The sequence below is a fragment of the Tachypleus tridentatus genome, chromosome 13 (genome assembly GCF_004210375.1).
Source record: "Tachypleus tridentatus isolate NWPU-2018 chromosome 13, ASM421037v1, whole genome shotgun sequence".
In the NCBI taxonomy this organism is placed as follows: domain Eukaryota; kingdom Metazoa; phylum Arthropoda; class Merostomata; order Xiphosura; family Limulidae; genus Tachypleus; species Tachypleus tridentatus.
This window is the reverse complement of record NC_134837.1, coordinates 150,116,911-150,133,225: the sequence shown is the minus strand read 5'-3', so window position 1 is coordinate 150,133,225 and position 16,315 is coordinate 150,116,911. Positions and strand designations below refer to the sequence as shown.

The following is a 16,315-nucleotide window of genomic DNA, read 5'->3' as shown; positions in this document are numbered from 1 at the left end:
ATTGATTAATGTCATAAAAGAAATAAACTAATTAGAATTAGTGTTTTAGATTATTTTTTTATTATTCCAGTTATCCAAGTAAACTAATATTAGCTATTACTGTTTCCATTGGTTCAACTTGCATAATAACAATTTGCATGGGTTGTGCTTGTACGCAACTTGTGAATATGAGGTTATGGCCATTGGTTAAATAACCAGTTAATGGTGTATTTGTGGACATTGAACTAAACAGTAGTGTGGCTTTAACTTAAAATACTGTTTTCTTATTACTAGCTGCAAACTTAACCAGAGTTTTTAAGGTATAGTTGATTTAATAGAAAAGGATATATAATACACACACACACACACCAGTTAAAAAAATTGATTGCTGAATAACTTGCATATTTAAATGTATTTGTCAAAAATAACTAGACATAAATTAGTAACAGTCTAGCAATACTCATTACAGTTTAGTCATTAAGCTGTTTATATGAACAGGACTCCTATTTAATTAACACCGTCTCTAGCTAACTAGGGAAGAAGAAAAGTCTAGCTGTTATCATGTACTATTTCAATATGTGCCTGTCACAGTCAGCTTTAAGTTATTTAATTTATTGATTTCTCATCATGCATGTGTGTTTCATCTGGCCTATACTGTAAGATGTAAGTTTATTAATAATTTTAATGTATGCTTTCTAAACTTTTGGCTTCAAACCTTGTGGTACTTTTATTACGACAAAGTTTTGTATTAAGATTTTTATGATGGTGATGGACAGAGGAAAAATTCTAAAATGTTAACATTTATAGATTTTAATATTAATTATTTAATATTTCACTTTATGAATCAATTTATGCAAAGTGGTCATTTAATATTAATTTTATTGCCAAAGAGTAAATGTACTCTGATTTTTGAGGATCAGTGTAAATTTGTTTTCACAAAATGATATATTATCTATCACACATTGGGACAAAAGTCTTATGACTTTACCACGTGAATCTAAGAACAGTTAATTTTAATTAAATAATAGTTTATTCAGTTTTAGTAAAACAGTACTGAAAAATATACCCATAGAATGTAATATTTTCAACTTCTTTCAGGTTTCGTATTACATTGCATGTATGATACATTTTCGTGTGAGAATATTTTATGATTAAAGAAGTAACCTAGTCCTAAAATGTTTTATCTGAATATATGTTAATCAGTTAAAATTGATCTTATCTTTAAACTTCTTATCTTTAATCTTACACTAATCATTTAACTTTACCTGTAAATTGTAACAAATCTTTTACAGAATATATTTCATACGTTAGGAATTATGAGTAAGCATTGTGTAGGTCTATACCAGAAAACTAGAAAAACTAGAAGTTCAGGTATGCTGTAGAGATTACTGTGATACTGGGTTGTGAGTGTGTGTGTATTTATTTATGTAGATATTCAGTAATTATATATACTTTTTATACATCTGAATTACTGGAGATCACCAAGTTTAAAGATAAGATCAATTTTAATTGATTTTTATACTTGTGACATAAGTAAACAATTTTTCTCTGCATATAGTTTAGTTAAACATAATCTATTAATCTATAATTATGTATGCAAACACATTTCTTTCAATTTTATTTGGTTAAAACAGAATTAATCTTATTTTCAGGGTTTTGCTTATGCTTTAACTTGTAAACCTTACATATAAGTGTGTATGTGTGTGTGTATTTTTTTTTCTAACTTGTTAAACTAGGTCAAGAGGGAAGACGTAAATATACTTACCTCCAATCTCAAGCTAAGCTGTTGGGATACTCTTCTTTGTAATGTTTGTAGTTTTAAAGATGTGTTAAATGTGAATTTTCATGACCTATTATTCACAGTATGTTTTGTACTTCTATGTGTGGCTATTTCAAAATGAGGAAGCATCAGTAGGAACTTTTAATTTAAAACTTTTATGAATGTTGATAAACTAGTAAGTCCCAAATATGTAGAAATGATAGTGACTTATTTTTTGAGAGCATAAAACATTTTCTACAGTTCACATAAGATTGAAGTATGGAATAATTAACCAGAAACTAGGATTATATGCAGGAATTTTTATTACTGAAGAATTAAAATTATTAGTAATTTGATGATTAAAAACAAATGCCAACTGATTCCAATGAAACACTTTTCAACTACTAAGCGAGCTAGTGATTAACGGCTAATTATTTAGCACATTACTATTGGGTTGTTTCCCTTTCATTTATTACTTTTAAACATTAGGTAGATAGAATTTAGATTAATGAGTGTGTGTGTATTTCGGTGTTTGCTTTTAATAAAGTGAAGTTAATTTATTTTAATACTAAAAATAAATTCTTTATAACATCAAACTGCTGTTTTTATTTAATTAGACACTTAGGTGTGTTAAATGTGAATTTTCATGACCTATTATTCACAGTATGTTTTGTACTTCTATGTGTGGCTATTTCAAAATGAGGAAGCATCAGTAGGAACTTTTAATTTAAAACTTTTATGAATGTTGATAAACTAGTAAGTCCCAAATATGTAGAAATGATAGTGACTTATTTTTTGAGAGCATAAAACATTTTCTACAGTTCACATAAGATTGAAGAATGGAATAATTAACCAGAAACTAGGATTATATGCAGGAATTTTTATTACTGAAGAATTAAAATTGTTATTAGTAATTTGATGATTAAAAACAAATGCCAACTGATTCCAATGAAACACTTTTCAACTACTAAGCGAGCTGGTGATTAACGGCTAATTATTTAGCACATTACTATTGGGTTGTTTCCCTTTCATTTATTACTTTTAAACATTAGGTAGATAGAATTTAGATTAATGAGTGTGTGTGTATTTCGGTGTTTGCTTTTAATAAAGTGAAGTTAATTTATTTTAATACTAAAAATAAATTCTTTATAACATCAAACTGCTGTTTTTATTTAATTAGACACTTAGTATTTTTCATTATAGCTTCTTCAGGAGTATTCCACTAAAAACAAACCAAACCGTAGTTGAGGTATTCTTATGCTATAAACATTTATTCAACTGTGCAATTCACACCAAACTAATTTCTTGAGCTCTTAGTTCTGTCCATCCCTGTGATACTTGGGGCTCTTTTACCCCTCTTCATTTTTCACTTCCAGAATACAGAATAATACTGTTATTAAAACTAAATGAACTGTGTTGGAAACTCCTTTCTATATTAGTCAGTAATTTTGTTCCCATATTCTATTCCTTTATCTACTTAAGATTTCATGGTACTTAAATTAAAATTTGTCTGTTTTCAAGTGCATTGACTTTTATTTTTATACAAGTCTTTACATGATTTTATTTCGTGACTAAAATACTTTTGTAGATGTTTCATGTCATTGTGTCTAATTTTATGAGTTCTTTATTGTATTTTCATTGTTCTTGACATTAGAAAGGAATCTGAGTAAAATGTACATGGTGACAGAAATAAAATATTTTTCAGTTTTTACTAAATAATTTCAATTTAGCTTCTTGTGTTATAAGCAGGGTGGGCGGAAATATACTGTGTAGACTTCAGTTGTGCCTAGCTTGAGGTCTCCTTTCCCTGTGCACACTAAAAATTAGATAAACTTTTTTTGAGGCCCCCTCCTATAGGTTGAAGCATGAAGTTATAACTTTTCTAGCATAAGGCAAAATCTGACACTGAAATTAAGAAACTAAAACTACTTAACTACTAAATTTATCTCTTTTTTTATATTTTCTCTTTGCAGAAAAACCAAAATTGCCTGAGAATTATCAACAAGAGACATGGGGTAAACTGAAAGAAGCTGTTATTGCAATTCAGACATCTCGATCCATTCACACTTCCCAGGAAGAGTTGTACCAAGCTGTAGAGAATCTCTGTTCCCATAAAATGGCATCACAGCTTTATGAAAATCTGAAAAACTTGTGTGAACAGCATGTGAAGTCTAATGTTGATCAATTTTTAAAATATCCTTTATATTTGAAATATTTAATTTATTGCTGATAATGATGCTAAGTTGTTTTTCCCCCAACAGTATTTATTATGGTACTATTAAAACTATGTTTATTGTATATGGTATCAAGAATTCAGTTTTTTTTTTGTTTTGTTTTTTGGAAAAGAGTAGCCTGAGAGTTGTTGGTGGATGCTGTTTCACCTAACTACCTTTCCTCTAGTTTATCATTATTTCTAAACTCGAGATGGCTAGTGCAGATAGCCCCTGGATAACTTTCTGCAAAACTCAACAAACAATCTTTGAGCCTGTTCAAGTGTTTAATATCTATAGCTAGCTCTAATCAGTTTGAAAATAAAGAAATTTTAACCTTTACGATACACTGAGTAAAATTATATCTTCATTAGCATATATGCACACACAATGACAGGATAGGTTGATTCAGTATTTAGTTATTATTTCCAGTAGTTTAAGAAAAGTCAACAATTTTTTTGTCTTTTTTATGGAGTGTAAGCTGTATTTAAAAAATTGTTTTATATTAGAAGTATGTGTTTAAAAAAAATAAAACATGAGTGAAAGAAATTTATCTGTATTCTGAAGATGTACACTGCAATACTGTTTAATGTTTTTAATTGGTAAATCAAATGTGCTCATGTATCACTTCAGCCTTTCATGTTCATTAGTGAAAAACACTGATTTTTGGTCCATTGGTAACTTGTAACAAAATATACCAAGACTAAGCTAATTTTTGAATTTGCTAATGATATGATTCTATGGAACTTAATTTTTAGAAATATTAATGCTTTGTTATGATTACAATTGAGTTATTTGCTTTCTTATAGTTCTTTAAATCATAATGGATAAGTAATTGACACAGTTGACTTTAACTGTGCTCACAGATAATATGAACAATGCAACTTTTTTGAAAGTTATGAATGATTGCTGGCAAGCACATTGCAGACAGATGGTAAGTTATACAAAAATATTTTCTATTATACATGGGTGTGTGTGTGTATAATTATAGTTATTCACATTAGTAGCTTTTTACACAATTTATAATATGATCAATTTCAGGGAAAAGTTTTTTGCTGCAATATCTGTATCCTGTTAACTCTATTACGATGAGTCACGAGTCAAAGGCCATGTCAGCTTGTAGCTGACTTGAATTTAAAATTTGAACTATGATTTTATGAAGTTGTGCCAATAAGTTTGTATCAAATTATATGTTATAATTCAATATATAATTAGTATTATATATGTGTTGGGTTTTTAATTTAAAGGTAAATATAAAAACACTTAAATATTGATTTTTGTGTGCCATGTGATATATTGAATGGAGAATTTGTTCGAATTATATGTTGATGTTCAAATGCAAAGTCTATAGTTTCATATAAGTTAGGAACTCAAAGCACCAATGTTGACAAGCTAGAATATAAAAGAATCTATCATTTCTATTCAGAGATATTGCTCTTGTTCCAAAACATATGCAATGGGCCTACCCACCCTTTTCCATTTTTGGAAACACTTCTTTATTTAGACATTTCTGTCTTTGTCATGTGAATAACCAATCAAAAGTTTGGAATCATCCTTTAGTGGCTTTTTGAACCATTTTGAAATATTATGAAATCTTGATTTATTGATTTCAAGCTGGAAAGTTGAGTAGTTTGTTGGCTCAAATTTTCATATTTTTTAATCTCAAATGCAGCTCAGTAATTATGTTAGATAAATTATAGTGGACTCCTGTAGTAATTTATGATTTTTAGTTATTTCAAATGTACATATATAAAACCTAAATGCATTTGTTTCGCATCCTCCATGTGTAAAATTTGATAGGCTTAGCAACCTGAGACAAGTAGCAAATGAGTATAAAGTAAGAAACTAGAATAAATAAGTTTGCTACACTTTATAGACTATTCTATGTTTTAAGAAAAATAAAGTTTAGAACTTGTTTATAAATAGAAATATTTTATATATATTTTAGTGAAATTAGATAAATACATATAATTGAAGTTAAATGAACAAAATCATTAGGGTACAAGTTACAATGTGATATTATAAAATATATCCTAGGTAAGGGGTAAGTAAGGTAAATTACCTCTTGAAGTTAGCACTCCTGCCTCCAATATTGTAGAGGTACTAATTAACATGACATTGAACCACATCAGTATAATAAGTTTATTGTGACTATCGTGTACCTTATTTTCCTTATGTTTATCTTATTCTTATTTAAACTTGGGAGAGCAGTCACCTTCCCACAACTGTCTGCAGGCAGTGGAGGGTAGTATAGATGTGGGACGTTGTGGGCTTGAGCACCCACATCTCGCTCTCCCAATTTCTAAGCTTATGTGAGAATAGCAAATTGGAAGTTAAGACTGATAGATGGTGTATTCAACTGCATTGTGGGTCCTTTTTCTTCAGTCACCTCCAAAACCTAAGATACATTTTATAATCCCATATTGTAGCTTGTACCCTAGGATCTTAAAAAATGCAGCATATTTTGTTTAATTTTAATGGGTTTTGTTTTGGCTTAAACAATTATGTTTATATATAGTGTATTAAAAATTAATGTTACTTTGTAAAGGTCAATCTTATATTCCTGTATATAACATGAGTGCACCTCATCAATGTAACTTTTGTAATATGAGCCAGGTATGCCTGGAAGGTCAATATAATAAAAATAATAAATACATGTAAATGTATAATATTATGAGATTTAAGCTATTTAGACTAAATGTGTTGTTTTGTATTAATTTGTAGTTATTCTAGGACAAGAAAAGCATAACTTTTATTTCTTAATTTTTTATGGTGGCTGTGAGGTTGGTCAACTGACAGATCCCATATTGTTAGGGTAGATAAAATAACAGGCAAAATATAAAGCTTTACTGAAAACAAAACTTGAAATGTACTTTCACAGATTACACAATTAATGTTTTATATTTTTGGAATGAAGAATAACTTTTAACCATGCCATGAAAATTTCTTTGCACTCGGAAGAGTAACAGAACAGACTTAATATACATAAAAATAGTAAAAATACATTATTAAAAAATCTAATTTTCTGTATATAAAAGACATGCAGTCTTTACTAAATTGTGCCAAATTTTGTGACGATACACTTACTATATCAAAAGCTCTAGTATAAATTCTTAACACTTGTATATTATACTGAACCTGTCAAGTAACTTTTAATAATAAGTATGATTCATATTAAATCTCATTTTGGTACTATGTGCAGTTTTATTTTCATACCGTTTATAATAGAAAATAATAAATGTGTAACAGTTGAGTTATGCATATTTTTATGAAAACAAGCAAACATTGAAAGATCAGTGGGCAACAAATTTTTTATGAGAACCATCTAGTTCAAATCCCAAATTTTCACAGACTGCTTTTTATGATATTAACTTTTTAAAGTACTTTTATGTTAAATTATAAGATAATAAACTTCAGTATATGTATTTTAAAATAAATTTTTCTCTTCCACAATTTTGTGAATTGGTAGTTGGGAACCACAAAGCTAAAGAAATATGCATCAAAGCCTTTTTAGTAAAAAAAACAATGAAAAACCTCATAAATTTCCCTATTTCTCTGAAGTTCTGCTAGAAGAAAACTATTTCTAAAATCAATCTTACCTTTGGAGTGTGGTATTCTTGGATTTTCTGATTTTCCTCAGTGCAATAAGTAGGATTCACAAAAACTAGGACTGATGGATACTGTATCACATAGTAAAGGTCTTACTTTATTTGGTTTTGAACTGAATCTATCTGAAAGAAAGAGTTTGAAAATAATATTGTACAACTCAACAGTATTAATTTTTAAACAAATCAAACAGAAAATTATATGCAGGCAAATTTTTATAGTGTACTATGAAGTGATAGAAAGGGAAAGACTATTAATAAGTTTCTCTCAACAATTCTAATTCGAAGTTTAGCTTTAAGTTAAACATGGGAATATGTGAAAAATGATAAAAACCAAAACTTAAATGAAACAGTGCAGCTTAAAGTTAAGCTTTAAGTGCTAAAAGCTTCCTAGTCTTCTTCTATCACTGTGCTCCCACTTCTTGATGACATGGTAATTGTTTATCTAGTTAGTGACTTCTTTGTCATATCTGGCTTTGTGGGGACTTGTCTGTCCGTCTTCACCAGCCTTTGGTGCTCACTCTAATCTGACAGATGGATTATTCTGGTTCTCATCTCAGCCTGTCTCTTCACTTCTCTTCACCTCTTTTTTTTTTTTTTTTTTTTGTTTCCTTCCTTACTTCCATTCTCCTTTATGTTCTTTGTCTTAAGGATAAGGTTTCAGATTTCTTGGCTGAGAACATCATCAACAGGGTGTTTACCCTACACCAGGCTATTATTCTTGTCTTTTAGTGGTCTCGAAAAGGCTGGGAACTAGCATCTTGTTATTAACCTGTCATTTCTCAGCTGGTTTCATTTCATCTGTTGTTTTTGTGTGGTGAGTTTGTCTCTTCAATGATTCTTTTGAATCAGACTTTGTGTAAACAATTTTGTTTCAAACATCTTTTTTACACATTCTGATTTCCCTTTCTTCCATATGTTTTCTTTGTCCTGTCCATTTGTATTGGGCCTTCTGGTACTGTGCTCTTACTTTTGGCATTGTGTCTGCTTATCTCTTTAAGTCATGGGAGTAATTGCCCACCTTGTTCATGGATTGAGGTGAGGTTCCATTATTACAAGAATGATTGGTTTCTCCTCACCTCTTTTTTGAGGTGACTACTTCTCTCATGCATGCATTCTTCTACATGAGGCTTCTTGGCTGAGTTAGATTATCATGTCTGCCTTATAGTTGGTACATCTAGGTATGTTCTTCAACTCCCAGCTCAGTTGGGCTTGGTCTTTTGTACTTCATTTGCAACAAGTGGAATGTCTTGTCACCAAGATATTTGTTTCTGTTTTACACTCTGTACTCAAGATTCTTTTATTTTTAGGAACTCTTGTTTCTCTCAAACTGCTCATTCATTTAGGCCACACTCCTCCTCCAGTGGAACCTTTCTCAAGATCTGCTGTTCTCAGTTGTCTATTCCCTTTACCTCTTTTTTAGAACTTGTTTTGTGACTTGACTGTGCTAACACAGTGGTGAGCATTCCTTTGCCATCCCATGATTGGTTATATGTATCTTCTTGAATGTTTTTTGTTTGTTGTTTTGATTTTGGGGGGGGGGGGCTAGGTGCTGTCTCCAAATGACAACAAGACTGTGCATTTAGACTCCAGTTGAGTGCTCTCTGCACATCAGTGTCCTTGAACTTTTCAATTTTTGTGAGATATTTTACCATGTCTTCTCATCTTTTGTGGATTGCTTGGTCAAAATTTGTTCTGACAATTCATAAAGTTATTTTCTATATAAACCATCAGGGGGGCTACCAATTTAAAGACTTTGTTTCCACACATTGGACTTATCTTGGGCTTATTCTTTTTGGGTTTGTTTCATTGTTTGTTGTGTGTCAGGGGTTCTGTACTTGGTGGTGGATCACTTCTCTTAGCTGGAAAGAATTTTAGCCATGCAGTAATTTCTCCACCCTCCAGTTTTCATTGGGCTTGCTCTCAGTTAATCCTCTCATCAGTGCTTTTACTTCATCTTTTTCAATTTCAAACTTTCCCTCTTTAGGTCCTCAGGTCCTCATTTCTTTGGCCCTGGCATTTGATGCTCTGAGCCAAGACTGATCTAATATTTTTTCTGTGTGCTGGCCTTTGTATTCCTCTTCTACCTTGTGTTTTTGCTTTGATATATCATGTTGGTGGCATTTGGATGACACAAATTTGATTTCCTCTGTTTCATCATTTGGCATCCATGTCTCTTCTGATTTATTCCCAGGTTCTCTTGCTCCAGTCATGCCTATTTCACCCTGGAATGTTATCTCATCATCTTCATGTATGGGATTTGTTCAGTCCATTGCCTGCAAGAAAGTATGTTTTCCTTTTCATCACACTTTTCCCTTTTATAGGATCCCAACAGATGGCTGGTGTTGCCTTCCAGGGTATACTTATTTCTTAAAATCTGCATTAGGCTAGGGGGATTGGAAAGTACTCAACTCATTTGACCTGGCTCTACAGCTGTACACTGTTGAGATGGGGGTGTTCTATATGTTTATTATAAATATCCTTAGGTATTAAAATTACTCAGTTGTCTGATCAAGACTGTACCATTCCATGGCCTTTTATGGAAAAAGATGGCATCAGGGATATAACTGCCAACATCTTTTGGCTTGCACTTGCTAGCTTTTAAGAATAGAGCATTGTGGTCACTCATTACATTGTCTCCAGTAAAAGAACTTTCTGGCAGGTGTCTAGTGAGGGTCCAGGCATTTCTCTTGGTCTTCCCAGTGTGAATTCTCCACCCCTTTTTCAAATTGAGCAAAAGAGACATTTGCTACTTACCAGTTCTTAACTATTGAGGTGGTTAGTGGACCTTGGAGAGTTCCACACTGAACGATTGTGTTATAGCACAATACAGTGGTGGCACTATGTTGGATATATGACTCTTTAGCATGTTATTATTTAGTTTCTTTTGTGTCTTAATTTAAATGATTGTTTAGTTTTTATGACAGCAGTGTGGAAGATTGTTTAAAACTTGTGTTAGTTGTGACAAATGTTTGCTACATAACTGTATGAGTCATTCATTGTATGTGCAACTACTTTGTTGTCTAGGTTTTAATATTGTTGATGTCACACAACTTAAATCTATGCTATTTATCAAGGCCTCACTAAATAAGGTATTTATATAAGTGACTTATGATGTGCAAGTCGAGAAGAAGTAAAGTAAAATCAAGTGCATTTCAGTTAGAAAAGTAATTAGTGAGAGAAAATGTGAAGTTAGTTGGCATGTGAGAGATTAGCTTTAACAGGTGATATTTTAAAGAGTTTTGCCAGTTAATAGAGATGAGGAGAATTATTTGTCTCATGAGAGGGTGTTCTAAAGTAATTGAACCTATCTGTGTGCAATCATGAAAAGAAGACACTTATTTGAAGTTCTGTGTGCAACTATGGTAACCCACAACGTAACATAAGTTCACTGATACTATTGTGAGAAGAACAGAGAAAAATAGTTTGCTTTGGTAATTGGATTCTAAAGTTATTGAATTAGTTTATGTGGACTCTTGAGAAGAAAAAGATAACTATTTACAGTTTGAAATACAACTGTCATACCCATAGTAAGAAGTTTTAATATGTTTAACACTTTTGCTATTGGAAGAGTATTCTTTGGTCAGACGAGACTAAAATCGAGCTTTTCAGCCACAATGATGTTCCCTATATTTTCCATAAGAAGGGGAAACGAAATCTTCCAAAGAACACCATCCATACAGTTAAACATGGAGGTGGTTCGATCATGCTGTGGGGTTCCTTCAGCTCTTCTGGTGTAGGCAGCTTTCACTGCGTCAACAGAATCATGAAAAAAGAAGAGTGCGTTGATATATTAGGCACTTGTATCGAGAATGATGCTCAGAACTTGCGGCTTGGGCGTTGTTGGATCTTCCAGCATGACAGTGACCTTAAGTACACATCGAAATATGTGCAATCCTGGTTGCAGAGAACCACATAAGCATTCTAGAGTGGCCATTGCAGTCACCCGATCTCAACCCAATTGAAAACGTTTGGCATAAGTTGAAGACCAGGGTTCATCAGCGTCATCCGAAAAACTTGCAAGAGTTGGAGGCTTTCTGTAAAGAAGAATGGAAGAAAATACCAGTCGAGTGCTGTCAAATGATCGTGGAGGGCTATGAGGAGAGATTGCGCCAAGTAATTCACCTGAAAGGCTAAACAACAGACTATTAAAGTTGACATACGAACACTTTCTGCCCCTCCTACATTTGGTGATTTGTTTATAAACAGTATATTTGGCATTCAGTTTACATAAAAATTGATGTAGATGTGTGTTGGTATGATATGTATAACATACTCTACTTTCATTATCCTTATTGTGATACATTTTAAGTTGTGAGGAAAAACTACTTACAATGCAGAGGTACGAACACTTTCTGTTGTAACTGTACATGAGGTCATCTGTACATTTGCATACATTAAGTATTTGCACTATAACTTTTGATACAGCATGTGCATCTTTATAAAATTTGGTGTACTTTTAATAAAGATTACAACTTTTTTGTGCACAAAAAATTATATTGTTTAATGAAATATTTTTTATTAAAGATTTGTTTGTGAATATAGTCCATTTCATTAGTCATCTGAGTGCAAAGTGATTTCATTTTGTGATTAAAAAAACTATTCTTCCTTCCAAAATTTTCAAAAATCTCTAAAACCTCTGAAATATATTTCAAATGTTTATTTTCAGTAAGATGTTAAATTTTATTTTCTGTTTAATTATGTGGAGTTTATCACTTGACCAACATCGTGACAACCATAAAAAAAAGGAAATAATTATAAATTATGCTTTTTAATGCCAGAATAAATACATATTATAACATGAAAATAAAAATGTTTAGGTTTAGTCACTTAACTCTCATAATACTATATATTTGTTATTTTTTTTATTATATTGATCTTCTAGTTATGTCTGGCTAATATTACATAACTTGCATTGATGTGGTGCACGTGTGCTTATGTTACATATCAAATAACATAAAATTGATCTTTAGTCTTCCCTGTCTTGGCTATTTTATTGAACTAGTATTTCATAATATACAGTCACAGTTCAATTGTTATACATTATATATGTATATAGATTGTTACTCTAGTAATAAATTATTAAACTTTTTTTAATATAAAACAAATATAGAAGTAAAGGAAACAGTTACCTCTTCTTGCTTGACCTTTGAACTCAGTTGCTGTTGGACATAGGTTGCTGAGCCTTTTAAAATTTTACACATGGAGGATATCAAATAAATTGTCTTAAGATTTTCTAGGTATAGTTGTACAAAACTATAGACTTAGTATTTTGACATCACAAACATCTAATTTTAAACAGTGCTGCATTCAACATGCAACATGGCTCAATGAAATCTGTATTTGTGTGTTCCTTTTAATATTCACTTTTAAATTAAGAAATTAACTCATATATAATATTAAAAGTTTGAATTGTAATCTACAATTTTATTCCAAACTTATTGACATAAATTCATGAAATAGCAGTTCAGTAAAATTTTGAATGCAATTCAACAAATGTAATAACATGGTCTTTGACCCGTGACCTGTTGTGAAAGGGTTAACTTGTTTTGAATATATTCTAAAATAAGTGGAGTATATGCTGTTCTTTTACTGTTCAAATTTATTTCAACAACTCACAGATACCTACTTTAGAAGAATTCACATGTACATAAAACCCTAACACACAGTTTGCATAGTTTGTATCACATTGAAACAGCTAGTATTACCTTATCCTGCAGTTGGAAGGGTTTGTCACTAGTATCTGTCTATCCAGTTGAGTCAAGGCAAAAGTATCGCACCATATGTTCTGATCACACATAAACCACATTGTGCTAAGATTCTTAGCTTGCATGCCATTTAGGTATTGGTACTCAGTTGACCATGATAAAATTTTGCCCTTTCTTGTGACACTTGGGACCTTTTTGCCTTTTCATCTGTTTCCTTTGGGGCAAAGAGTGCACCCTGTTTGAGACAAGATGCAGTCACTCTAGGGTTTGTCACAATGGATCTCATATCATCAAGTGTTGCACTTCATGGGCTTTCCCTTTTGGCAATTTCTGAAGGGAGCTAATTCAGGTTTGTTTGTACTGGCTTTTCCACCATTTAAATACGGGATTTTAACTACTCTATGTATCATCTGAGAAGTTAACATTTTTCTTACACGTAAATGTATTTCAGAAAGAGACCTTTTCACACACACTCCATCTTCCACACTTATGGTGCAACTTTCTTCTTGTCTCATTTAAGAATGAAGTTATTGGTTTTTAGGTGAGTTAAATGAACAGGGTGTCAAACTGTTATGTTTGAAGGAGTGAGTATTAGGAATACATTTTAAGGTAAAAAAAATGTAAACATCTACCTAAGATCTGAGAAACAAAACTCTCTTTCTTTAGGTAGATGTAATATCCAAGTGACTGAGGACTCTTTAGTCAGAGAGTTTCGAGTCTTTAGTAAATCATCCTGTTTTTCATGAGAAATTTTGATGTTCCAAACATTAGTGTATTTCTTGCTACAATAATCCTTTGTAATGGGGAATGTGATGTACTTACGACTCATTCAGCTATGTAAGTAACAAAAATGAGAGACTTTAGTGGTTTTCTTGACAAATGTTCTGTATTAAAACAAAAAGTATATAAAAAATTTGAAAAATGTGCCTAGGAACTGAGAAGGTAAGATAGCATGTGATAGTTTTATATATCACAGGAGTTAAACTGAGTTGCATTTGTCTTTTGCTTACTTGTTCTTTATTTTGTTTTTGACTGAGAATATATATACAATTAAGATCATCTAAGCTGTTAAATACATTTTTAAAAAGAAATTACTTTTCTCAAAACAAAGCTGAAATTATTTTTCTACTTACTGAGACCCCTGAAACTGACAGTCATGATGTATGTTACATTGTTATTTTTTGAAAAGTGTTTTCATATGTACTCATATGTTTAAAATTTATGTGAAAAATTGCAATATGCTATATACTGTATTGATGGTACAGGATAATGGAAAGGCTATAAAGATTAACATGGATCATTGCAGTACTCTAGAGTACCAGTTTAAGTGAGAATAAAATAATTTCTTAGATAGGGTTTTTAAATGTAGCTCAGAAAAAGGTTTTTGTTTCATTGTGGCTAATGTGTCAAATATACTGCTGATAACTTACTAAGACTGAGTTTATAATAATTTTTTTTCCAGTAGCATAATTGTCAACCTAATTAAATTTGCAAGAGACATTAAGGAACTTAAAAAAAAAAAACACTTAATTTACAACAAGCTGTTGAAATGGTGATATAGTTTTGTGTTACATACATCTAAGCTTTTGCCTTAAAGTACACATAAGCCATTTTTCATTGCATAAATTCCTGTTCTATTAGTCCAAAAAGAATAACTTTTACTTGAAATATGTTTTACATGCAATTGGTTATTTATAGAAGACTAGAATCAATAGTTGTAAAACTGATAGGTAAATATTTCATAAATTACATGTATACAAAGCATCAAGTTTCATAATTATTATATGATCTCTCAATTTTAAATTTTCTTTGCTTTTATATCTAGATAATGATTCGAAGCATTTTCTTATACTTGGATCGAACCTATGTTTTACAGAATGCTTCTGTAGCATCTATATGGTAAGTATTATTTTATTCAAAAATATTCACTTTCATTTTTATTTCAGTCATTGAAAGTTAACGTAGTCATCACTGTACATATACATTTCCAACCTACTCAATCCGTCCCCTGCTGGTACATTAGTAAGTCTACAGATTTAAAATGCTAAAATCAGAGGTGGATTCAGCAGATAGTCCAATGTGGTTTTCCTATAAGAAAACACATACACACACCTACTCAGTCCAGAACTTCAACATGGCTTGTTCAGAATGCCTGTGAAAAATCATTTTGTGTTTGGACCAAGTGTGGTTTAATGGTTAGCATGCTGAGAGTGTAAATCTGAAGATTTGTGGATTTTGTTCTACTACTACGAGGAATGTGCTTACAGTTTGGGGCATTGTGTATTTGCTGTAAGAGTGATGGTCAAATCCTATTATTATGTAGGAAGATATAAGACCCAAGAGTTGGTGTTGGGTGCTGTTGATTAGTTGTTGCCACTTTTGTCTGTAAGCTGAAAATTATGGAAATATATTTACAGATCATTTTTGGGTAACTTTTCACAAAAACAGTCAAAGAAGCTTATGTATTTTCTGGTTACACAGTTAGTGTTCACTTTTAATATCCATACGTGTGGTTCAATTCAATTAAACCCTGTTTATCAGTTCTATATTTCTTTTTAAATATACCTGTTTCTTCTAAGACATATTCAGGCATTCAACAAGTGCAAATGTTATTTCTTTAGTAATGTCTATGCTGTTATTTTTATTCTTCTGTTTTTTAAATGCCATGTTTTAAACTACCATTTTGTTTTTATCATATTTTCACTGTTTTATCTTATCAGTTTTATTTCATGCCTCTCTTTAGTCTTCATTTTTCTAGTTCTGTTATTTTGGTTTTTGCAAATTAATTCTGACATAAATTTCATTTTTGTTTTGAGTTGAGTGTGAATAAAGAAGATAGTGGTTTGCTAATGGTCATTCTTTGTCAGTAACTTTTACATTTTCCCTCTTTTTATATGATTAAATGTTGTTTTCAGGCTTTTCTAATCAATTAAGACTTTTATACTGATCAGTTTTATTAATGCCCTTTTCTGTTTGAGTCAGTTTACATTGTTTGTTTGGTGCTGAATGTTTCGGCCTAAGATTTTTATTTTCTTTCTCACACATTTCTTTAAA

At 31.2% G+C, this 16,315-nt stretch overlaps 1 protein-coding gene across 1 annotated transcript in view; it reads left to right on the top strand.

The window, feature by feature from the left end:
• The window catches only part of Cul4 (cullin 4), a 50,580-nt gene that overhangs the window by 11,181 nt on the left and 23,084 nt on the right, over positions 1–16,315 (top strand). The window contains exons 2-4 of the mRNA XM_076481574.1: positions 3,712–3,932; positions 4,814–4,882; positions 15,087–15,160. Of these exons, the coding sequence (XP_076337689.1) occupies positions 3,712–3,932; positions 4,814–4,882; positions 15,087–15,160 (364 nt within the window). The remainder of the gene's footprint in view (positions 1–3,711; positions 3,933–4,813; positions 4,883–15,086; positions 15,161–16,315) is intronic.